This window comes from Ctenopharyngodon idella, chromosome 14 (assembly GCF_019924925.1).
Source record: "Ctenopharyngodon idella isolate HZGC_01 chromosome 14, HZGC01, whole genome shotgun sequence".
Taxonomy (NCBI): domain Eukaryota; kingdom Metazoa; phylum Chordata; class Actinopteri; order Cypriniformes; family Xenocyprididae; genus Ctenopharyngodon; species Ctenopharyngodon idella.
The window spans coordinates 5096895-5124016 of record NC_067233.1 but is presented as its reverse complement, the minus strand read 5'-3'; the positions used below and the strand labels follow the sequence as shown (position 1 = coordinate 5124016).

Sequence of the window (27122 nt, the reverse complement as noted above, 5' to 3'; positions counted from 1 at the left end):
CACATTCTAGTGGATGAGCTCTTTTCTGGAGCAAAGGAGAAGTTGGGCAAAGCTGGTTCTTCTGCTCCTCTACCTTAGAGACGAGGATCAGCAGGCAGAATCCTTTATTTGTCCCAGAGTTGAGTGCGTGGAACACTTGGCCTCGTCCCTCGGTGCTGCCAGGATCAGAGCAGTGCGCGGTCATGGTCTCACTGCTGGCAACACACAAAGCCAGCTTGGAATGACAAATTGGTCTGAGACACCACCAGGCACATGCCAAGAAACACTCGCAGAACACACCACACCAAATTGGCAATCTGAACTAAGTTTAGACAAGCTGAACACACAAGCACAAATCAAATATCTGCAGGGTTTGTATGTGCACATGACTCTGTACAGGATGTTTGTGCATAATTATGATGTGCTTTGTTTTTATATGCAATTTTACATGAAGCACACATTCATAATGTTTTTATTTTGGATAGGAAGCGGTCTCTAAGGAGTCTGAGGGAGGTGGCCCATTTATTCTCTCTTTTGTTTTTATTCATGATATGGAAAAGCATTTCGGATTCAGAAAGTTTTGTTTTCAAAAATAAGGTAGCATTTGTTTTCTGATTAACATATTAAAATCTACCACAGAACCAAAAAAAATAAATGTAGAGGTTAAGGTTATATATATATATATATATATATATATATATATCATGTGCCGCGTACTGTCGCTTACCAGCGGCGCAGAAGGTCTTTTTTTCAGTTCAACATCTGCATGTGCAACATCTGCATGGTGTTGCAAACACTAGCAGAAAAACACTATAATTACTATGGCATTACTATGTTTTAGAGAGGGACATGTACCTTGTAGTATGTGCAGTACATTTCAAATCATCACTGTATAGCACTGTTATAGTAAGTGACACTTTTAAAAAAGTGATTTTGAGAATTTCCAAGAAGTGCTGTGTCATGTGAATAAGTATTTTAGAGATGGTTGTTGCCAATAAAACTAGTATTTTAATTAATACACTTTATATTAATACACTTTATATTTTTAACTTGCAAAGTAGTTTCTGTTGTGTTTATGCCTATTTACAAATTTTTGTTAATGTAGTTGATTCATTAAAAGGGTTAAGGCCCGTTCACACCAAGAACGATAACTATAAAGATAACTATAATAATAACTATATTTGCGTCCACACCAACGAACGATAACGGTGTTTATTTTGCTCACACGCTGCGGTTTCAAAGTGTGCACAACATGTTTTTGCTGTTCTTGTTGCATTTACACGGCTGTAACCAGCAGATGTCCTCAGCATGCTATGTTTTGACTAAATAGCTAGCGTAATCGATCTAATCTAGCAGTGAATTTAGCTGACGAAGTCAACATCGTGGAATAAAAACAATGCCTAGTCTTTTTCACTGCAACTTAAAAGGAAGCTAGACAATGTTGTCGAAACTAGCGCAGGACACCTGAGGTAATTTTATTTTACACTGTTTGCTAGCCTGGCATAATGATCTCATCGTTAATAGTTCTCACCATTTATTCCGAGGGTATAACTGATTGTTTTTTCCCATAAATCCATTTTCTTTAAAGTAGCCTTGAAAAGGGGTTTTGAACTGTCAAACAGTGGTTGCTTTTTCTGGACCTCGGCGATTAACTTCTCCGCAATGTCGTCTGCCATTTTAAATGCGCGAGCCCTTAAATTACAACGGATTTTGATTGGCTGTCACTGTTTTATCGATGAAAAGCGGGGGGAAAAATCGTTCTGAAAGTGATCCCAATGATATCGTTATCGTTATAGCTGTGGTGTGGACAGTGCTATTCTTATTTATAACGATTTGTATAACTATATCTTTATAGTTATCGTTCTTGTTGTGAACGGGCCTTTAGTTCAATTAACCTCAATTTTGTGAAGAGACGCTTGTGTTCTGTTTGCAAAAAAAAGAAAAAAAATGTCACGTCTGCTGTCGAGTCAACGCCATAGATAGACTATAAAAAAACACAACACTCGTGTGTCATCGTGGGATACACCTAAGGCCAGAAGTGACAATAAATTAAATTTGCTACTTATCAGATTGTGTTTTATTACGGTCTACACCTACCCCAACCCTAAACCTTACAATGATGCAAAAACAGTTATTAATTTTTGTTTAGACGCAATATTGATGTGCGCATGCCCAGTAGGACAATCTGGCCATAGCTGTATCCCTTCTAGACCCAACCGTCGTTCGTGGTGCTCTCGCGCGAGTCTGCTCTTGCGTCAACACAACACGCATGCGTCGTGATGCACTCGTGAACGCGCGTTGGAGATATTTTGTAAAGAAAGTGGTAAATTATGTTTTTTTTTTTTTTTTTTTTGCGGAAACAAAGCACTCGCGTCACTTCATAATATTGAGGTTAAACCACTGGAGTCACATCGATTACTTTAATGTCTTTCTGGGGCTTGAAAACGGTCGCTGCGTAGGCTGTCAGTGGAGGGAAAGAAAAATCTTAATTTGTGTTCCAAAGAAAGTCTCACGGGTTTGAAACGACATGATGGTGAGTAATTGCTGACATAATTTTCAGAAATTTCAACATAAACAAGGACAATGGTCCGTTTTCACATTAATTGTTGTGCAGTTAATTTATTAAAATGAGAAAAAGATAAGTCCTGACGTCATGACAACGGCAAAGCAACTTTAATGCAACATTTCATTTACACACAGAAACTTACCTAAACCTTTAACACTGTTCTTTAGCTACCATAAAGACAGAGTGTATTTCCTTCAGGCAATGCAAATGTAGTTAAAATATGTGGTTGTTGTTGTGTTGGTGTGTTCTATTTGATATATTCCAGTGTTCACATTTTCCTTTCCAATACTAAAGCTAATTTACAAACCGCACAAACCGGTATTCCAAATATAGGCCAAAAACAACAGATACTACTCTTTTCCCTACCAATATCTGAATCTATGAATTTAGACTGGATATGAATGACAGGACTTCTTTCAGTATATGGCAGGTGGGTACTTTGACTGCCTGGTAAGGTTTTTTATTTTGCCATTAAAATGATATTTGGTCTCTCTTTGATGGTTTGTGCCTGAAACCACGCCTTATCATGATTTCAGGTGGACCACTCAAATTGAAAGCATCCGTCGCTTGAAGCCGCATCAAATAATTGTTTCGAGTCATAGTGGATTTTATCTGGGATAGGACTTACTTGTTGAAAATGATCCTGGAGAACAATAAAATGCATTTTTTTCTCTCCTCTGGAAATGTCTGCAAAAATGTATGACAGTCTGGCCCGTGGTTATTGAATTCAGGCCCATATCAGTCACAAACCCAAATTCCCCTTATTTCTTTTGGGGGGGTGGCAGCCCCCAATATGATAAATGTACAGTACGGTCCTTTGATTGTATGGCCGAGGCAGCCGCTAAATTATACTGCTCAGTTTGAGGGCTCCAAGTTGCCTAAGGCTTTTAAATTGCTAATGATCAACTGTGAAGAAGCACTTTGATAGCAGTGCCGGGGGACTTTAAAGCAGATCTACTGTTGTGTGCGAAGCACCCGCTTCACACTGGAAACCCTGTACCATTACTCTTTCCGAAATAGGGGATGTCGAAAATGGAAACAGGAAGAAAAATCCAAGAAAAAAAGAAGTGGCCCAACCCACTCCAAAGGCAGACATGCTGCATGCATAAGTATAACAACATTAAGGAATACACATCTGACAACTGCAGCGGGTACTAACCTAGTAGTGTGACTGTTTTATTGTAAACTTGGCCTGTTACGCTCTTTATTTTACACAACTGTCATCACGTTCGCACATTATGTGGTGCCACAGCTGCTAAGATCTAGGGACAGCAGCGGTTTTTTCTTCTTCTTTTTTTCACATCGCGAGATCAAAAGCATGGAAGTCATGTGATCAAAAGCATCTGATTATCCATGAAATACAGACCTTTTTTAATCCCTTGGAAAGATGTGGGTGTTGTTGTTGCTTCCTCATATTTCTAGTTCTTCTTTTTTTTTTTTTTGGTTTGCTTTTTCATATTACAACAACAACAACTAAAAAAACGTGTCATAAATGGAGACAACAAAATCAAGAGCATGCGAGGGTTGTGCAACTTATTTAACGCTCAGTACTCTTGAGTGTCAGCCAGGAAGTAACAAGTACAAAGTCTCCCAGTGTGTGAGGAGAATGTTACTGGGCCAGAGCATCCTCACTGTGCCAGCCTGCCAGAAAAGCCCTGCTCCTTATTTTGCCTTGGGTGAATAGTGCTCTTGTTTGTGAGTTTAAATGGGAGTCGTCTGAGATCGCGGTGAGTCTTCTCCACCTGGTGCGTATCGGAGAAGACAAGTTAATGTGACGACGTCAGACCCTCTCTTTAAGATTGCTTTTAAGGTGAAAAGTACTTCGGCGCTCACTGCTGCCAATTCGCAGCCTGAGGCTTTTTATCTCATGAGGGATGGCTGAGAGAGAGAGAGAGAGAGAGAGAGAGTAACAGAATTATTTGCGGGTTCTTTTAGGAGCTGTGTTGCCATCAGTATCAAACAGAAAACATTACTTTATCGGCAACAGTTGAGTGGCTCATTTGTAGGTGGTGTTGCATATACACTACTGGTCGAAAGTTTGGAATAATTAAGATCTTTTAATGTTTTTATTGGATTAAAATGACAGTATACAGTAATACTGTGAAATATTATTATTACAATTTCAAATAACTGTTTTCTGGTTTAATATATTTTAAATATATTATATATTTATATTTTAAAAAGTAATTTATTCCTGTGATGTTAAAGTTGAATTTTCAGCATTGTTACTCCAGTCTTCAATGTCACATGATCCTTCAGAAATCATTGTAATATGATTTGGTGCTTAATAATTATCAAATAAATAAATAAAAAAAATAATCATGATACTTTTTTTTACAGAATTCTTTTATGTATAGATAATTCAAAAGAATATAATATATGTGAGTATTTGGTAACATTATAAATGTCTTTGCTGTCACTTAATGAATCCTTCCTGAATAAAAGCGTGATTAGGGTACAACTGTTTTCAACATTAATAAATAATAATACGAAATATTTCTTGAGCACCAAATCAGAATATTACAATAAATTCTTATTTCTGAAGGATCATGTGACACTGAAGGCTGGAGTAATGCTGAAAATCCAGCTGTACCATCACAGGAATAAATTACATTTTAAAATATATTCAAATAAAAACACTTCCTTTAAAGGTACACAGTCGATTTTTATTTATTTATTTTTTTTGTTCAAAATTAACTAAATTTAAATGAGTCAATACATCATCAGTCATTCTTCCAAAACGTGTTTTTGTCTTACCCTGATTCACTATGGTAAACCTATTATATTTTAGACCTTTTTTTTTCCCGCAGGAAATTGCATACATACGTCACTCACCTATGCATCTCATCATATCCATAAATAGAAAAAAGTTGAATCAGCCGTTTAAAAACAAAAACACAGAACAGAAGAGAGTCTGCAGGCAAAAAGAGAATGTGACAGAGCTCGTAATAAAACAAGAATCAACATTGGCTTGTCTTTTTGGAGATGGCGAGAACTGATGGGTTTGAAATGTTGTAAAAGTAACACAAGATGGCGTTTTTGTTACTCAATTGGAGAGTAAGGTATTTTATTGAACAGATAAATTGCCATATTTAGCTCTCTAACAGAGTTCATTGGAAAGCATTATCGATTGTGAAGGGTCATTTTATTATTGTTGTTATAGCGCTGTGCTGGAATTTATTTTCAAGAAAGTACTATTTGTGAAAATCTTTTAAAGGGATAGTTCACCCAAAAATGAAAATTTGATGTTTATCTGCTTACCCCCAGGGCATTCAAGATGTAGGTGACTTTGTTTCTTCAGTAGAACACAAATGACGATTTCGAACTTCAACCATTGCCGTCTGTCAGTTGCATAATGCATGTCAGTGGCAACACAATCTATAAGAGTCAAAAAAACACGCACAGACAAATCCAAATGAAACCCTGCGGCTCGTGACGACACATTGATGTCCTAAGACATGAAACGATCGGTTTGTGCGAGAAATATAGCTACAATAACGTCTTCAGCTAGTCCGCTTGAGATCCTTTCCATCTAAACTGCTTATATCTCTTAAGACTAGTAGTGAATGTTTTAGCAGTAGGACAACCATATCCTTATTAGAAGCACAACCAAACCTATGTTCTTCTGCAAAATGCATGCAGTTTTGTTTTTTAACCACTAGAGGGCCACAGGTTACATAGTGTACCTTAAAATTGTAATAATATTTCACAATATTACAGTTTTTACAGTTTTTTTGATAAAACAAAATGCAGCCTTGGTAAGCATAAGAGACTTGTTTGACAACATTAAAAAAATATATTCCAAACTTTTGACCAGTACTGTACATCTGTCATTTTCTTTATGTTTCATAATAAATGCACGCACAAGCACGACCAGATTAGATTAGCTGTGATGAAATATTCATGCTTTGTATTTAAACCCATGCAAAGCAGTAATAAATGAACATGTTTGCTATGAACTGCTTTGTTTTGCTCAGCTTGAGAATGAAATGTGATTTTTAATGCAGCTAATCCTTTTAAAACACATAGCAGGCTCATTATGGCCTAAGGATACAGTAGTGTCTGTGTGAGAGAGCGTTTGCATGGCTGTGTTTCTTCACCTAGCTGTGTGTATGTGACAAAATTTGCTTTATCTTTGTTGGCAACCGTAAATAAAAAAATATATCATTCCAAATTAGATCTTGGCTATTACGTGGCCCACAGCACTTTTGAGTGAAACAGGTTTTAGCTTTTATTATACCAATAAACACACTCATGCATACCTGGGTCATTTTATGAAACAAGTTCCTTTACCCTACCAGTTTGAAATGGTGATCTTTTTTTAATATTATTTTTAATATTATTATTTTTTAATAAGACTTTTGCACAGAAAATGAATGTGTTTTTACATTCTAATAAACTGCATTGTGCCATTCCTAACTATATAAATTAATTTTAATAGAATATGTTGGGATATATAGGCTAATATGTTGTTGAAAGCTAATGGTTGACAGTTTACAAACTAATTTCAGAATTCATGGTTGTGAAACTACAAGTTGCTTTTCAGAAAGAGAATTTAATGCAGATATTTCAGCAGATATCATAGTCCAATGAAGAATATAGATATTTGGAGTAGTTTATACTTTAAAAGGAGAAAAAAATATGATCGTAAGAGATTTTACACACCAACATCATATATAATTGCAACTAAAATTTGTATATAAACTAAAATTATATATAGTATGTTACATACATATATATATATATATATATATATATATATATATATATATATATATATATATATATAAAACGAGAAAGCAGCTATTTTAAATTATAATAATATTTCAGTTATACTGTTTTTACTATATTTTTGATCAAATAAATTGAGCATTGGTGATTTTCTATTTATTATTATTATAATTCTATTTACTATTAAGATGTCATTAAGATGTTTTTTAATATATACACACACATATATATATATATATATATATATATGTGTATATATTAAAAAACATCTTGCTGACCACAAACTTTTGTAAGGTAGTGTATTTTATTTCCATTCGCTCATACCTCAAGGCATATTAGGAGCTGAAATCAGTTATTCATCATTAAACATTTTTATCTCTATAAATGGAACACAAGTGGCACCCAGTTTGTAGAACGATCCACCTGCTGTGCTTGTTGTCGTCACAGCATCCAGAGGACCTTGTTTTCCACACGCAGACTGATGCAGCTGTAGTGCGAAACTCAGGCTCAGTATACCTGCACCTCTAACTCATTACAAAGGTTTAATTGAGACTTCTTCTAGCTCTCAAAACCAGTCTAAAAGAAGGGACTTCACACTGCTTAGCAAATGAGCACACCAGGAGCAATAAGCCTTGGTGTCTTGATGCACTTGTGGGAGGCTGTCGTTTCAAAGAGCACCCCTTTATAGCGATGGCACATTGAACGTCAGTCAGCCTCAACACTGCTGGCAAGGAGATTACGGCTCTTTGCAGCGTACCGCTTGCTCTCTTTCGCCCTCCACTACCATTTGGAGTGGAAAACATTCAGCAGAGTGAAGGGAAGAAATCACTTCCATGGCTTGTTTTGGGGAGGAACAGCAGAGAGGTTTAATATTAGCAATTTGGCATCTCGATAAAAACTAATTTGTCTCTGTACTGTGAAGCAGAGATGTAACACGTAATGAGAAGAGATAATAAATTTGCCTTCTATCTGGCATTTTTCATCATGTTTATTTGACTGCACTTCACAACCTTGACAAAATCACATTTTGCTTTCACAAGTTTACTGGCGCTGCATGAATTATGGAGAGAGCTGAGAAAGAAGGAATATACCAATAAAGATTTTTTTTTTTTTTGTAAGAAAGCGACCATTTGAAAACCATTCACTCCATCTGCACTTATTTTACAGAGTTATCCGCTCTCCAAAATAACAGCAGAGCACTGAAGTCATCAGCTTGTACCAGTGCAGTTATGTTGCATTTGCATAGCCTAGGCTTTCAGCGCAACATATAATTTCGCCGCACATTACAGAAAGGCCATTCACTCGAACACACTGGGTCAACACTGCCTGATAATGGTGCCTGTGTACCTGCAAATGAATAAAGCCCCAGTGGCGTGTGTGCCTGTCGTCTATGTCAGATTTTAATGGGATCATATATTATTTAAACATGCAGGACAAGTTAATACACTCCGCACAGCATACCTGTCATATTAAATAATTAACCGTGGCTGAGCAAAACATTAAACAGGAAATAAAGCATTAACACAAATGCAATTTTTCCAAAGAGATTCCGTTCTCTTCTCTTCAATATGTTTCATAACTGTTGCCCAGTTTATTTAAACAACATCACACCAGCAAGAGGTGTTGTTCTGGATATCAACACGACTGTGATTTGGCTGTCGGCACGAAGCCAGAAGGTAATTGATATGCAGTTGTATAGCATGGTTTGATATCGCTTTTTATACAAAAGTTCTATTGAACAATAAGTAACTTCAGTTTCAGACACAATTGACACATTATTTATTTTATATTTTTCTCCACCAATGAAAACAGTTATAAAAGAAGCCAAGCAATGCACAGAAAACCAGATTGGGACACATATTGCTCTTTGTTTTTTGCAGTTACCATAATACAATAAATGAGTTAAAAACTAATCTTGATGTTAGACTCTTAACTATTTGTATAACTCTGTGTTTGCACGTTCCAAACTGTCGGTATGTGTATTAATGCTGGAGCTACGGCAGTAGCTGGCAACAAGTTTTTTTTTGAGTCATTGAATCATTCTCTCAACTGATTTGTTCAACTACACTGATTCATTCAGGAGCGAGTCATTGAATAATTCACTCAACCAACCAATTCAAGTGTTCTGATAGACTGGGTTAGAACTCCAGCATCCCAGCGACAAGGAAATTTGGAAATGGATGGATAGATTTGTTCCTTCAGGATTCCTTCAGGATTCCTTCAGGAGCGAGTCATTGATCAATCATTCACCCGATTTGGTTCGCTGGTTAATTCAGGAACTAGTAAACACCACTGCTGTGTGTTGCTCAGATATGTGACTGTTCTGTTTCGCTGTGTTTAGAGCTATTCGCTGGTGGAGCAAAGAAGTAACCTGCAAAGTGTCTAAAGTTACTAAAATCTAAAGTGTCTAAATGTTACTCAGTATTAACTTATTGTTTACTTTGAAATGTTGTATAAAATATCCAACTCACAATAAGAACAGCGCTGTTGTTCGTGTATGTGCTGCAATTGAGTTCAAATTGTACTGTTCTTAACAGAGCTCAATAAATGTTTTGACTGACCAGAGTAGAGCAGACATGGGTCAATGCGGGTGATGCTGACAGCGGCTCTCCTGAATAAACATGTTGTGTCCTCTGAGCTGCCCTTGCAACCAGGAGAACGTGTGCTTTATTAGTCTCCCCCTACTTGAGTTCCTGTGCCAGCTCTGCTCAGGTTACAATATCATGTATTGTTTAAAACTAGCTCATTAAAGGAAAAACTGTCTCCGGAAGCGTATGAGCCAGGTTGAAGAGGAGAAGAATGATTCCTTAATTGGTCAATTGTGCAAAAAAATGTAAAATTGTGTAACCTGTGTCTCTGTAGAATTTCCTCTTTGCAAGAGTGGCACAAAACTCCTTTCTATTATCTCAGACGCCTAGGGCTGTCCACGCAGTGTTTGTCTTTTACCCGACAGCGGGTGCGAAGTGAGGTTACCACACAGCCGATGCTGACTTCTCTAAGTGCTGATGAAATATAGATGTTGAAGTCTGGACCGCTCAATGTTTCATCTCTCTTGGTGATACCATAAGGAAGCCATTAATAGTGTCAGAGAGCATTAGTTCTACAAAAAGAAGATAACTGGATGTAAGAGAATGACTGGCAGCACCTGCTTGGAATCAACTGGCCGTCCCTCAAGTATTAGGGAGAGAAGTTTGTCCCCCGCTGTGCAGGTTCGACTGCTGCTTTTTCCTCATAAGTATGCGAGGTCACTTCAAGATGGTCATTTCTCCCTGCGCTGCCTTTGTCAGTGTGCAGAGGCCCTGCAACATGCATAATCACAAACAGCAGGACCATCTGTTGTTGCCTTGTTGACTTACCTACGTGCAACCTTTTTAGTGTTGGTTTTCATGTATCAGTCTGATGTAGCACCATATTTACAATATGCTAATTGGTTAATGAAATCCTGTTTGAGAACCTTTGCATATGTTATGAAGCCTGTGCTATGTGTTACGCTCGTGTTTTCAGCATTAGGGCCGCAGAAATAGACTCACATTGAGAAGTTTTGCTGTAGCCATCTGTTGGCGGTATATTCCACCAGCGCAGATTGATGACCTTAACCTTTATTCACTCAATTGGCTTTTCCATTTCTTCAGAATAAGTGTGCGTAATAGGTCACTTTGTTCTGCCTTATTACGAAACATGCAATTTATAGGAACTGTGCTTGAATGCAGCAGTTTTATTCTAACTAAAATAACTAACACAGAGTGATTTGTTTCTCTTCTAGAACCAGAGCCAAACCCCAGATAAAACATTCTCTGTTGTCCCAGCCACGTGCCCTCACAAGGTAAGTCACTGTCTTGCTAATGGTTCTGCTTATTAGAGGCATTGTATTTTCACTATGTGAAAAAGCTGTTGCAGTATGCTGCACCTCTGTAAAGCATTGGTTCTCAACTGTTCTAATACACACACAGAAGGGGAAAACAATGTGAAAATGTGTCTTTTGTTTGACATCAAAGGCTGCGTGTTTTGTTGTCTTGATGCAATTTCAACTGAGCATTCCTCTAGCTCAAACAGTAGAGCATGGTGCCACTGTTTAACTACTAGTTTGTATAAATAAAATACACGTATGTGATGCATAAATTCACTTGTTGCTTTTATGATAGATTGATATGAAATGATATGATAGATTTTATTTTATTTGTATATTCATTTTGAGCTGCTAAATAATACAATTAACTGTTATTAAATTATTAGTGTCTTGAAAGATTAACATTAAGATGATGGCAAAGGTAATGTAAATGTAAAACTGAGCTTGCACAATTAAATATCCAATATCGATATACATCAAATATTCACTGACACAGATCTGATATATGTATTGTGCATCCCTAAATTCGGCCTCTCAGTTCCTGGCAATATTAATAAACATTAGCAAGTTAATAGATGTTGATGGTTTGATTTTGGTACTGTGTTGGTTCTAGGGCTGGACGATTAATCGAAAAGTAATTGAAACCGAAATTCAGAACCTCTAACCGATGTAATTTTACCATGTCGGTTATTTTGGTTTTTTAATCCTGTTAATACTTCCCCCTTAAAAACATACTACCGCGTGTGTAGCCACGTGAATCTACCCCGTCCAGTCAGAGGCATAAAAGCAACACGGAGGTGAATGCCGGTTCAACACATAGTGATGGCGCGCCTTGTATCTTCACTAAACTTTGTCAGTTGTATGTGTTTTAAGGTTTGCCAGTTTGGACATTCAAGCGATTTTAGATGATCGGATATATATTATTTTGAGCGATGTCCTGTGATTTATCACTAAAGTAGCTTAAAAACTTATTATAGCATATACTTTTCTACTTTTGAAGGAACTATTTACAACCCACAGCTTCACAATTAATAGATGACTAGTTCACGCAATCACTCGTACTGGTACTGTACTAATTTATCTTTATCTGATTTACAACAAGAAATCTGTAAGAAATGTTATGAACCATAGATAAAATAACTGCTGAAAGAGAGCTGTTATGTCAAGATCACTCTTTCAATAGGAAAAAAAATATCCAATATAGTCAATCATATTTACAGTACAAACCTTGTAAGTGAACTATGAGTGCAAAAAAAAAAAAAAAAAAACAGAAACAAAATAATCGTTCATTAATCGTAATCGAGGTAAAATGTTCAGTTAATGGAGGTTTTGATTTTAGGCAATGATCGTCCAGCCCTAGTTGGTTCCCCAATTGGTTTGTGTCCTAAAAGCAAATCCAGTTGAGAACTACTGCTGTAAATAATATATACATTGGTGCCCATGCATCATGGACTTTTTTTTTTTATCTGCTAGATAATCTTATTCTGTGAATATTTCAAAATGTATTTTATTTATTTATTTTGCTTGAATACGTTGAAATAGAACAACGTTTCTTTTTCTCTACACCACCATGTACCAGAGCAAGGAGGCATGACAGCAGATATTTCCTTTTTATTGTGTCTTATCTCAGGTTGGAAACAAGGCCCTGAATTAAACCGTAATATTGCTACAAGATGTCGAATTATCTGCGATTTCATGCTTTTTGGGTTCAGTATTTACCGAAACAGTGACAAGAATCAGTCGTATTCTTTGTGTAGATGAACCTCGGCATCCTCGGCTTTTGAGCAGTTTTTCACGCGGCCTATGTGAGAAACGCAATAATGTGTTATATTGCCAAACCTCGCACTATTGTCAGTCTGCTAACCCCAAATGTGCCAAAGTGCTCATATCCTCTTCTGGTTGACTGGGCAGGTCAAGAGTAAAGACTCCACAAAAAAAGTCAGTCAAAGGCAGGCATTGGCACATCTGACAGCCTGTCAGCAAGTGGTCCAATTCAGGAACCCCTAATATACCAACTGCCATCAAAAGTGACTTGAAGCTGCAAGAGAAAGCTGCAAAATATTTATACAAATCACCCCGGTGCTCATTGTGAGATGTATGAAAAGGCAATCAGCTTTGTCCTGAACCTCTCGGCACACAACAGGGCTCTAATTGCCGACCCGTCCTTCACACGAGCCTGCGCGCTTCACCCCTGTCGAGATCACCTCTAATAACACGTTCTATACAGTGCTGATGCGCTCGAACTCACCTGCTCGACACCCAGGCTGCAGCGTTTTGTCCTTGAAATATGGAGAGCGTTGCAATTCCCATGTTGCTGTCAGCTCTCCTTGAAACAGCTGATCTGGATGGAGGTAATGAAGGGATGCCACCGATTTGTGATGGCGTTAACGTTTCCCCGCGACCAGCAGAACATAATCTCTGTCTCGTCGCTTCCCATTAGCGCCTGTGATCTGCACAAACCAATATGCAAAGAAAGCAATGGAGCAGTGGAGTAATTTGGCGTGTCACTCAGCTCCGAATGAAAGTATAATGGCTAAACGGTTAGATATGATTTCTATAATAGGAATGTCGTACTGTGTGGCACTAAGACCGTTCCTATTTTCTTTGCTCGTATTGTATGCATTCACAATGAAAGGGAGCTAATGAACAGAGAGCTTTTAAAAGCTCCGTGATTAAATGGAAAGGAGAGGGGAAGAGAAGGATGGCGGGAGAACGAGAGAGAGCGAAGCCGAGGGGGGTGGAGAGAACACTAAGTATACATAATTGCTGCTTGACACATTGGCCAAATTCTGCTGTGCCAGAATTGGAGTGAAGATGATTAACGGCTGTCCGTGTGGGTGGGCAACTTGGTCACCCAGGGCTTCTAGTTTCCATAGCAATTGTACTCCAAAGGCCATACTTTACATTGTGAGAGTCCCCGAGGCCTGAGCATTGTTAAATTCCCCAATAATATCTTACATTATGCGTTTGTCCTCTCAGCAGTAATTCATTCAAGCCACTGCGATTCACAATAGGTCAGTAGTGAAAGTGGAGAGAGTCCCAATTTCAGACCTCCTATCAGAACGTGAAGGAAGGCACACCTCAACGCTTAACGTTGATGAAGTGGCCCCGACTTGAGGAAAGTGATCATTTGTCTGACATTACAGCAGGCACGTCTGCTCTGCCGATCCAACGGACGACCCGGCCGATATTCTGCAGGTATTTAAACGCCATTCATCAAGGCTTGGAGTTAACCCTAGCAGGCGCCGTATCGCAGAGCCTCCCCATCGAGCCGCCAAAGCAGATGGCAGATGGAGCGCAGAATTTGACCCTTCCCTCCCTGTGCGCGATGCATGCGGAACCCTGGCACGAGCTGCCTGATCTGGGCATGGTGCGACCAGCGTATCCCTCCATGCAAACACAGACGCATATTCCATCTGCGGGAGGGAGGAGTGTCGTTGCTCTCTCCGTGATGTCACATCCTCACTTTCCCCCCGGTCTGAAATTGGACCTCGTGACCGCGCACTCCTCCACATCCTACTCAAAATGGTGTTTTGAACTTGGGGAAACCGGTGGTGAATAAGCACATCTTAAAAATGATTCATACTAGATAATAAATGGAAATCCCTCCAGCCATGCAACAACAGGCTAGTCATGCAGCAATTAAGCTTCGTAGCATGCAAAACTCAAGGCGGCGTGCTCTGCATTCATGCGCCGTTCAGGAGGGAGTAGGCGTGATGCTGGAAGACAAGCAGCCAAATGCCCGAACCCATACCGCCGTCTCAGCGTGGTGCCTGGGGATGCTTTGGCGGACATCTTCAGACAAACATGTAGTATAGCTGGAAAAACTCACAATCGGAAAGGTCAGTTGTGACCTCTGGGTGCAGGGCTATGCTGAGCCTGTCACTAGCAGGCACAGCATGTTCATGTCAAACAGAGAAAAGGTACACCGGCCGCCCAACTCTCTGAGTCTGCCATGCAGCAGGTTGCGTGTGCATGCATCTGTGTTAAGGATATTTATAGCTGTTTTGATTCATCAGTAGGGTTGGGTACCGAGGACAGGTTCTTATTCAGATTTTCTTTACTAGTTTATAAAATATCAGGATAAAATGATGCTTGATTTAGTTTTCAGACATGCTTTTATTTTGATTTTTTGTTTTGTCAGAAGTATTTTATAAAATAAATGAAGTACACTACCCTAAAAGGTCAGTAAAATACAGTAAGAAATTAATATTTTTATTCAGCAAGGATGCATTAAATTAATCAAAAGTCAAAGTAAATACATTTATAATGTTACAGAATATTTATTTTTCAAGTAAATTTTCTATGCAAAGAATTCTGAAAAAAAGTATCATGGTTTTCACAAAAAAACATTTAAACAGTAGTATTTGTTGCCACAGTTATTATTTTTTGTATATAATTAATATCTAACACTAAAAAGACTGTGAAAGTCAACTGTGAACACACATTTTGTTTTAAATATTATTTATTATTGAAATGATCTTTTCGTTTGCCAATTAAAATGCACTTGTTTTTTCCTTAAAAGTACAAAAAAATAATAATCATTAATGGAACCATTATCAGAACTAGAATTGTTAAATTGTCCAATTTCCATCCCTAATCATCAGATGATCTGTTTGTCTTTCAAGGACTAGCCCGGGTAACATATCTATACTAATTTTTGTTCCAGAGAAGTCTTTGCGGTCCTCCATTCGGTTTATTTCGGTCCTGCTCTTGTCTGTAATTACAGAAGCAGTGTTAATGTGGTGTCTCTTTAATTGGCAGACATGTTGGTTTTTTACAGCCATATTAAAGTGGGGTCCCTGCACAGGGTACCGCATTTATAGACTTGCCCCTCACAAGGTCCTCTGGCTGTGGTTGACCCCACTAATGAAGAGATGAAAGAAATACTAACCTCTGGAATTACAGCTGTAAACCCACTCGGATTAGATGATTTATGGCATTAGAACAAGATTAATTTGTCTCATTTTTCATACACATTTCAATATTAATCAGTCATACTTAAAAGAAGGCAGGAACTAATTTTTCCCCACTTGTCACCACAAAGTGCGTGGCTTTTTCTGAAACTGTGGCACGTTTCCTGCTCTTTTAGTTAAACCAATCAGGGATTTCGCCACATGCTGTCTAATCAATTAAGTCAAATGTGTGCGCAGCCCTTTGATATAGAATCATTTGTCAAATCAGTGGAGGTGTCAGAGTGCAGTTACCCAGGAGTCTGAGGCGCTTGACTCTCGTCCACCTGGAAATCTGCTCAGCGTTCAGATTCAGGCATTCCTGGTGTCCTCCATCCTGTTAATGGGGTGTCATTGTGCGCGCTGGATTTAGTTCAGCTGGGGTCCAAAGGCTTTTTCCATGCATTAGCCTCTTGACTACATAGCTTAACCTCTTAATTTTTTGAAAGCTCTGCCCAGAGAAAGCTCGATATTATATAACAGAATGGCAGCCATTAGGATTCAAATGATTTGCTTTTTGCTGTTGCTTGGTTATTGCATTTAACGTTACACGATACAACAACCACATTCAACATAACATAGAAGCTCAAACGTAATTTGGTTTTCTGCCATTATTGTGTAATTTGTGATCGGAAGTGAAAGAATCCCGAGTTCCTCAGGTGGAGGTAATCTGCTGATTGTGCTGTATGGGGAAGCAGCTTTGCACTGAGGGGTCATTTAGTTCATATACTGCGCTTTTTAATAATTCTCTCATGTTTCTTCGTTCTTATGGCTCTCAGAGGAACTCCTGGAGAAAACTTCAAACTTCACCTAATTTCCTCCTGAAGCGAGTCTAATTTAGAGCAGGCAAGATGTAAGAGATTCTTAGTTTTGTGAGATAGAACTGAAAGCCTTCAAATAGAAATGTTTTGTTTAATTATAACATTTATTAGCTAAAGATATTTATGATTATATAGTTGCACTGTTCAAATCAGTCTTTATCCACACAGGGGTGTAAAGTACTTGAGTAATTATTTTATTCTGAAATTGTTTTGGGAATTTGTACTTCACTTGAAGTATTGTACTTTTAACTGTTTACTTTTACTCAATCCGTTTCACTCAAATTTACTAAGTACAAGTCATATTATAAGAATGCTAATATATCCATGTATTCCAGTCTGATCTCCTTAGTATTCCTGAGTATGTGTGCGTATTGTTTTCACATACATTTTTTGTACATTTGGATAAACGCTGGCTGAAACATACGTATAGTCATATTGGCAACGTCTGAAATAGCACAACACAGATTTAGAAGCATAAAAATCTTATAAATACTTTGTATGTATATTATTTTGGTATTAAAATCATTTGTGTAGTTTTATTTTACTGTGATAAATATTAATGCACACTAGTGTGATAAACAGTGCATTTCCCCCCATATTTTGTTGAATATTGACAAAATTATCCACAAATAATGCTTTTTTTCACTCAAATCAATCAGATCAATGAGGCCTATGATCAATCAGTTCCAAAATGAAATACAAAACCTGTCCTAATTGAAATAAAACAAGTTGACAAAAAGATTGAATGCAATATTTGGTGATAATATAGCATAATTTACAAGCAATTTTTAAAAGCCCAGGAACACCAAAGGTGTTACAGGGTTTTCAACAGCGCAAGGGTTAAATAATTTTTAACTCTATTAACTTTAAAAGCCAATGAAATTTATTCCAATTTAAAATATAAAGTGCAACATTTTTACATAAGTGTGTTTGACACTTTTGAATTCATTTTTGATGCAGTACCTCAATTTCTCAGTACTTTTAACACTACTGCTTATCCACCTCATTATGAATCCGTCTTGTAATGTGCTGAGATTAGGGTGAGCCGTCTACTTTTTGTACTGTTTAAAGCGCTCTTGATGAAACACTCTTGATGTACCTCCATAGGAACCACTATATAAATGAGTTTCCAGCCACAAACAAAGTCTAGTTAAATTAAAAGAGGTGCATAGTATGAGCATAGTGAGCTGAATCAAAATGCAGTTGAAGCGTAGGACATCAAGATAATGCTAGAGTGCTTTCAGTCCCATGATTCTTATCTGATCTTCCATACTGATCAAAGCCATTCAACTCAAGTGCTAAATATTTCAGAAAGAATGAAAAAAAGTGTGTGGTGACCACGTGACTCGTTTCTAGGCTCTAAAATGGCTCTTCTGTATTTAATCTGCAAATAAGAGGTCTTCAGACAATGTTATCGCACTCCTGCTGCCAAGTGTCATGCAATTAATCAATCATTTGGATTCGTGATTTGTGCGGCTCCACGTTTCCTTGAGTCCTGTTTTGACAAAGAAGCCAATCCTCATATTTGAGAAGAAAAGGAAAAAAAGACATCTGGAGCCTTTATTGCACATGCTTTCCCCACATTTATGGTTATAAGGTATTCCCTATAACGCGGTATAATGATCCACCAGTGGAAGGTAGTCATTTTCCTGATGTAGGGTGAGATGCTAATGAGCCTGTGTCACAGGCACTAGGAGTGGTGCTGTATCTTTACAGTGGGTGGCTAAGCGCAGGGAGCATGGAAGAATCTCCCATAAGCTTAAAAGCAAATTAATGCCTCTCACCTTCACGCAACCTTTCCCTCCCTCTCCTCTTCATGCTATTATTCATAGGACTCTCACTGTCAAGTTTGGCAATAATTTGTATACTATTCTTAAATACGTTCCCATCCCCATTCCAAGAGGCGCCGAGGGGAATAGACAAGGGAATATTTAAAGGTGATTTTTTTCCGGATGATGAGTGAGTTTGGTTTAAAACAAGAATTTATGATTTCCTGAGACCCTCGGTCTGGTCCACAGATGGGAATCTTTGTTGGGGACGGGCTGGAGGGAATTGCGATGGTATGATAATCATTAAACGGATGTAAGTACTCTGTGCAAAAAAAAAAAAAAAAAACTAACTATGAACTATGATAGCATTCCACTGACTGGAATTATAAATTGGCTCCAAATACTAATATATTCTGTGAAGACTTGCTGTTCAAACACACAATGAATAGTAAAACAATACAACTACCAGATGACCTCATTAGATGGTGCTCCTCCAATCCAGAGCTGCTGTTGCATTGATATCTGATTGTTAGCATTGCCCAAACAGAAGAGAGCTTGATAATAAGAGATTTACTTGTAGACTGCTCCCTAAAGGTCCATGTGGGGCTGTAGTTTACAGGTCTTGAAGCAGTCGGCTTGACACTCAATATAAACAAGCTCTGGAAGATTTCAGACTGAATCAAGCTTTAAAGATTTCTAGCACTGTTCACTGTGACAACATATGTTGCATTTGATAGCCATAGCCAGAAAACAGTGAGAGGTCTGGAATAGAAATAATGTTAGGTTTGCTCCCTTGGCTGATGACATAGACTATATTTTGAGTCACGGGCCTGTTTTAATAGAGCATTTTTCATGTGCAGACATGTACTGTTTCTGGAGGTTACATTTTGTATCGTGTTTGTTCTCATACATTATTAATATCTAGTTAGTCATAAATATAAACAGTTTTTGTCAGGCCTGGAAAGCTGTCTGTCACTGATGTTAAGGAACATTCATTATTCAGTCACCCTCATGTAATTCCTAACCTTTATTACTTTCTTTTTTTGTGTGAAACACAAAAGAAGATGTTTAGCATAATGTCCAAGCTGCTCTTTTCCATATATAATGAAGGTCATGCCACCTTTCCACTTTCTCTGACATTCGCATATGATTGTTGCATTTCTTCTCCCACTGAACTTTCAAATTGGGTTTGAAGCAAAGTTATCCTCTGCTTATTGACCATGGTAAAAGAAATTAATAATGAATGTATGAATATCTACACAAAACAAATGACCACCAAAGAAAAATATAGTACTTTTTCTGGGGCTAAACAATGTAAATAATTATGTAATAGTTTTAAAAAAATATATTTTGGACATAATTATTCATAACCGCCCATTTTAAAGAAATAGTGTTTAAAGTCCCCCTGTAGTAAATAATTTTAACCCTTAAAACTCATCTTTGATCACAAAAATTACATATTTAAATGTTTTTTTCCGGTGGGGAAAAAAAAAAAAAGAAAAAATCTTCATGCCTTAAAATAGCTTGAATGTAACTCTACACCCTCGCCTCATTTAGTATACGCGGATCAATGAATATGCAAATTAGCCCCTGCCTCCACTCGCTCACGCCAGCTCAGAGATCCACTCGGTCAACTTACTGAGGTAAACGCTGCACAATGGTATCGCTCTTTACAGCGTCAGACACATAACGGTAATTAATATGATTAGCCTTTTGCTAGACTATGTTATCAAACAGCTAATAATGTGTTGATAGTGTTACACAAACCATGTTCCCGTTCACCATCTCAGAGTCAGATGGCTGCCTTCTAACAATCAGTATCCTTACAAACGCTTTGAACAACTCAGAACGTCAGTGGAGAAAGGCATATATTTCATCATAACGTTGTAATATACACCCACCATATTGCTAAATCTACACGATTTTTCATATAACAGAAAAATATACGGGAATAACCTGGCTTCTCTCGAGACTCCCGTGCTAGTTCGCTGTTAATGATGTGCTAAAGCCCACCGGCACGTTGACGTGATTGGTTACAAGGTAGTTTGTGATGTCACAGACACCAGCGATTTTCTTTTTTTCACTGCATTTTTAAGGAGAAAATACTCAGCAATGGTGTTGACATATGAATTTGCACATGTCTTAAAGCATATTAAAAACACCACAGAGACATATAAACAACATTAAAAACTTGATTTTCACCACAGGGGGTCTTTAAAGAATAAAGCTTTAGTGCAAAAGCCTTGGTAATTTTCACCTCACATTTATCGTCATTTGTCATCTGTCTGAGAAAATGATTTATATGGGTTCAAAGTGTGAACTCATAAAGTAAACAATCTCTTTACTGTATATGTTTCAGGTTCAAATTGATTGAAATTCACATTGATTGTTCATCCACATGGATGTTTGTTTCTTTTCATCTAAATTTTGTGCATCCTCCTTGGGCTGTTTTGTTCTCTTTTTAGGTTCCAGTGAGTCATGTGGTGCTTGTAATGTTTTTTTAGTGGACACACTCTGCCTGCTGTAAAATGTTGATACCTCTTAGCTCTCAGGATATAAAGGAATATCCTCCAAAGTCAGGCTACATCACACAGCAAAAGCAAGTGCCAGGCCAGCAAAATACAAGCACATCAATCCGAGAACATTTTCAAAATATCAGATAGTGTCTGTAATACCCCTGCCATGTGCTTAGTGTTCCTAGAGTAGAAAATCCATATTGAAAGGCCAGTGTGGGAATCTTTTTATGAAGTGATTTGACTGCAAACACCATTTTTATGGCAGAATTTCTACTTTAATATTTTGTACGCCTTGATCCCTGTAGGTCTGTACCTCACCTTTTTGGTGAATCACAAACCAAAAAAGAAGAAGAAGAAGAAAAAAAAAGAGAGAAAAATGTAGCTTACAAGTCACTTGCCCAGAAACTGTGATTTACGGGTTTTTTTTTTTCTTTCAGGTTTTTATCCTCTCTTCCTGTCTTTTGTTCTCCTTCTCAGACTATAAAGCCTTTTACTTTATTTTAAATGTATTTATTTATTTTATTTTACTGTTTATTACTTTAGTTTTATTTCATTTTCATGTAAAGATAAAACACATGACCTTGTCTTTCTGTTTTCAGCTTTATGAGTTGCAGTCTTGTCTCCCTGCTATTCACAGACAGTTTTTCACAAAGACTGTGTGCAATCAAAGCTCAAAATTCTCAGATAGGCTGCCCCTCTTTTGTCGTATTGAAAAGCCACTAGACAGGCTTTTCTTGACAACTGCAATTATGTTTTTGTAGAAAAGAGCTCAAATTATAAGAAAAGACCTGTTCTGAGACCATGAATACTTGAAATGCGGCACATGGATAACTGTTATTGAGTTAATTAGTCTGGGCTTATTAGGATCTCCCCTTCAGTCTTTCTCTCTCTTTGTATAAATTACTTAAGTCCACCATGGGTATGCATCTATTTCCCTCAGTTTAAAATCAATCTTGACAATCAATAACCATTGCTATTAATGTTAGAGTAGGCAAAGCCAAGTCAATACCTTTAAGTGTATCAAAAGTGTAAATAAACACTTGAGAGGCTCATCTTAAATAAGTGGAAGTCGTTGCTCTTAAAAATGATGCTATTAAACTTAAGCATTTATGCTTTCATAAAGATTTTTAATTGCCATTTACACACTTTATTTTTAACGTGTAGACATAGAGCATAAACACACATGGATTTTATGGATATCTGCAGTAATGCAGCGAAATACCTAGTCTAGTGAGACTTACTATATATTTATTTGAAGAGCAGATATAAGATATTGCAAAGCCTTTAATATTTGAAATAAAAGGGATTAGGTGATCCCTCATATGGAATCTTTTCAGTAAGAATGACTGTCTGTATTTGCACAACAAGGGGAAAAAAAAAAGGTCCCAAATATCACACCTGCAGGTTCGCTGCGGTTGGTCATCGTATTTATGGAAATGCTTAGATCCATATGGTGTCCATATGCTTAAATATGATTCAGATGAAACCTGTGTGGGGTTCCCGCTGTGTTCACAAACTTATCCAGCATCATTAATCAGTGTCACCATCAGGTGTCTTGTTTGCCAGGCAAGGCCTAAGTGACAGTGATAAGTGATCCTCCGCTTGTTCCAGCATGAGCTCTAATACAGTGGCTTTTCACATTATCAGCTGCGGACAAAGCCAGTGCCACTCCGAATGAATGGAAGTGTCAAGTCATTCAATAAAAGAACAATCCAAACCATTAACAATTTAAATGTAATGCTGAGAAAGCCAACATTGAAGGTTGATGCACATATTAGCTCCTTACTTTTCCCATCATCCGTCCGTCAAAGCTTCGCACTCGAATGACCTTCTGACTCTCTCTTTTCACATTGAGCAGCAATGACAGAAGCCAGGTGCGTGGTGAGACCATATGTAGACCGAGTTTTGACCTTCGGCCTGATGAGAGATTTCAGGAAGTGTAGAGGGTAGAGGGCACGGTTGTAGACTGATGGGCAGTTAAACATGGACTCCAAATGGGTTTTTTCATGAGTGCAAAAATATTACCTTGCCCTCAGCTGCCAAATCTCTTCCTGGCTTATCCAAGTTCTCAATTTTTCTTCTATCAAAGCCTATCTTTTTTGTTTGATAGTGACTTCACTTAATGTATAACTAATGCATAGCATAAATATTGAAATTGTTTCATCAATAACTAGATCCCGTTTCATCTTGGACCTTCACACTAATGTAATCAATAAGATCTGATTATTAAGTTAGCTCCCGAAAAAATGTAACTGAAGATGTCCTTCAACTCCACCTGCATTCTAGGGATCACTTTGGAAACTCGCTTTGAATTTGGTTGAAAGTACATGATTGAATTTTAATGCATAATTAAATCAAGCAGTAAATCAATTCATTCCCCTCTGAAAATGGGTATTCAACACTCCCAAGCATCAGAAGCCAATTATGATGAAGTTATTATCATAGAATCATATAATGGCACAAAATGACTGCATTGGCACCAAATCCGTGCTCGGCGCTCATCAATAGTCCAGAAAGCAAAATTGCTGGTACAACACCTAGTGTGTGTTGCTGCACATGCTTTCTATCTGTTTCACTAAAATAAAGGTGGCAGTTTACCCACACAAATCCTCTGGGGGGGACTTAGACTGCTCTCTTGATGAAGAACCAGATCAAACTGGTCTAATTTCCTAAATGAATCCTCTAGAACTATTACCAGTGAGCCCAGCCTCTGCATAATGTGATGAGCAAAGGGAACATTGATGAACTTTTTTAATTATTACGCCGCTTGGGAATTTGACATACCAGTTCGGGGATCCACACCGTCAGGCCTTGCGCTGTTTTTCAGCTCCTTTTTAATTCACCCAATTTGTCGGTCCAAATGAAACACTGAAAGGTTAGAGTGTGGAGTAATTAACAGCACCGGGCCTAATGAAATCAGGAGGGGATGGTGTGTACCATGAGGATCAATACAGGTCTTTAAGTGTGAGTTGGGTAGGAATTGTTCAGGGAAATAAGGACCACTTAATAGTAATAAGTTGATGAAAAGGCAGCAAGCCTGCATGTGCTAAATGAGAATCCACTGGAACACAGATAGAGGTGTCACTCTGAGGTGGCAACGTATCGAACTGCAATCGTGTGGTGATGTGTTGAGCTACGCTAGCATGTTCTCAGCTAATCAACTGAGATGGATGCGCCGTGCCTTGGGTTTTAAAACGATGAAGAATGAACGAAGCGAAACTGCCGAAGGCCGGCGTGTTTGTTGATCTTATAATATGTGACTAATATGCAAAATATTTTTGTGTTTGCCCGAGTAGTAGAGGAACAGATGCTAGCTGTAAATATGTGCAGCTTTCCTCACATTCCTGAAGCAAGAAGAAGTATTAATCACATGAATACTTCCACTTTAAACTCCTGCTGTCTCAGACATTAATGAGCAGCACGGGATTGATAATTCCACATCTTACGCACAATTTTCCCATAAAGGGAGAGAAATCTGTGCTGGCGATTTGCCACAACACACTTAGCAAAGCTGGGCAGAGCTGACCTTTAAAAGTGTGAGGAAAACAACCTTAAACGCAATGTGAAATGATAAACGGGAGGCTGGGGCTAGTTGTCACAATGTTTACTATCTGTCTGTCTGTCTGTCTGTGCCATCCATCCATCCATCCATCCCTGTCATTGTTTTATAATTTTGTATTGGTTATTGATATTTTGTATTTGTGTCAACATCATTTAGGTGGATCAAGTGAGGCAATTATTTAGCATATTGAACATGAACTTGACAGTAGGTCTGGGCGATGTACAGTACTGTGCAAAAGTCTTAGGCCACCATTAGATGTTGTTTTAGCAATGATACATATATATATATATATATTAGGGCTGGGCGATTTGACAAAAAAAATAAAATCTCGATTTTTTCAGAACGATTGACCAATTCTCGATTTCGATTTTTTTTTTATGTTTAACTAGTCAGCTTAAAAACTTAACTACAATATGATTCAAGTAACATTCTCTTTATTCACCATATGGTTAAAAAAACTGTTCTATTCCAAGTGCAACATACCTGAAGTGATCAATATAATACAAATGACTAATTTGTTAAATATCTTTGCAGAAAATATGCATTAAATATGAAGGCAAATGATGTACAAACTTGTCCTAAACATATCCTATATACTCAGAAATAATTTCAAATAAGAAAAATGCTAAATATTTCTAAGCCAAAAAGTAATGGCAATAAAGAACACTAGTAATAGACTATTATTAACACCAAATGCTTTGTAAAAACATAAAATAACAGCAGCTTTCAGCCTGTCACCATCATGCAAGCATGAAATATCAAACATACAGTAGTAGTTCTTTACTGGTCTTTGCATTCCATTGCGCAATTTTTCCTGTTGTTTTTATGTTTGGGTGTTGCACTCGTGTCTCGCGTCTTTTGCAGCGTTTCACCCATTAAACAGCATTCTAAAAACGCGGCGGTCAGGTTAAAAAAAAAAAGGTTCAGCTTGCGTTTAATAATTTTGCTTTTTTCCCCATTTCACTGCCCGTGTCTCGTTTTTTCAATGCAATAACGCATTTCTAGGTGGACAGCCGCTTAAGGGGCCGTTCACATATCGCGTCTAAAAACGCGTGGAAAGCGTTTCTCCTCCTTTCCACAAGCGTTTGCGCTCCCGTGGCATCTGTCGTTGCTATGCAACCATGAACTGCTCTCTCCACAATGACAAGGAAGTATCAGCAAAGGATTAATTGATTTCTAGCCCTTGCATTAGCTTTACTACTAGATATATTTATGGAGATGAGAAATAAAAACCCACCCTGTACAGCTATGATCACCTGTTCGGCTGAGCTTTCGATGTTGTTACGGAAAGGCCAAAGCTGATCGGTTGGTTCTTGTCGCATGGCCTGTGGTGCCATATATATATATAATTATTTCTCAGTCTCTTTATTATAATATAAACATATAATACAGTAAATCTGTAGGCAGTGTTAAAAAACAACAGAAAATAAATAAGAAAAACAGCTTTTAAAGGCTAAAGTGGCAAATATTTATTGACCTCCCTTTACACTTGAGCAATAGCAGGAACTGGCTCTCTTAAACCTAAATAGAATGGAAAAGGATTGGAAGGCCAAAATCTGATGAGAAGTTTCTCACAGTTTCATTTTTGAGAAAATGGAAAAAAGTCCAGGAGGTCACACTAAATACTGATTTTTGCTTAAAGAAACAATTTTGTTTGATTTGTTTTGAATACAGGAAATATGTACACAATGTAAAAAAAAAAAAAAAAAAAAAAAAATACATTTTGTGTACATATTTCCTGTATTTTCTATTTGTATCGTAATAAAGAGACTGAAAACATTAAAACATTGCTAAAACAACAAAGCTGGTGTTGGACTTTTGCAGAGTACTGTATATCTAAACATGTATATCTTAATATTTTTCAAAATTTGGGAAGTCTAGGATTGCCTTAATGCTCAACACTATTAAACATGTTGTGAAGAAACGTTCGACACTCACACACTTTGAAAGAAGTGCCTATCATCTGTCATACTTGTGAGATGTGAGTGAAATTGGCTTATGGTCTTTATAAGCTAAACTTTTTACATTATTGCGATATACACGATACTCCCTAATTTTATATCGTCAACAAAGATATCATGATAATGTCACTAATATTTGATGTATCGCCCAGCCCTACTTGACAGTTAGCAAAGCGCTTTATGCAAACAGAAAGGGTGATGAGATTGCTGGGATTGGTGAAATGCCTTGAACTTCCCCTTCAGATGGTTTCTACATAATTGCATCTGAGGTAGAAACCGTCATGTGATACAGAGTGTCAAACAGTTCCCCCCCATTAGTACGCAAATGCCCAATTACTGTTTATAATGTTGCTATGTTTGGAGGTGGGCATATGCTCCAACTATACGTGTCTGTGCGTGTGGGTGGTTGTGCACATGC

General features: G+C 37.7%; 1 protein-coding gene across 1 annotated transcript in view; it reads left to right on the top strand.

Annotated features, from left to right (window-relative positions):
- The window catches only part of pcdh11 (protocadherin 11), a 190322-nt gene that overhangs the window by 65437 nt on the left and 97763 nt on the right, over positions 1 to 27122 (top strand). Inside the window, exon 4 of the mRNA XM_051860163.1 lies at positions 11040 to 11099. Within this exon, the coding sequence (XP_051716123.1) occupies positions 11040 to 11099 (60 nt within the window). The remainder of the gene's footprint in view (positions 1 to 11039; positions 11100 to 27122) is intronic.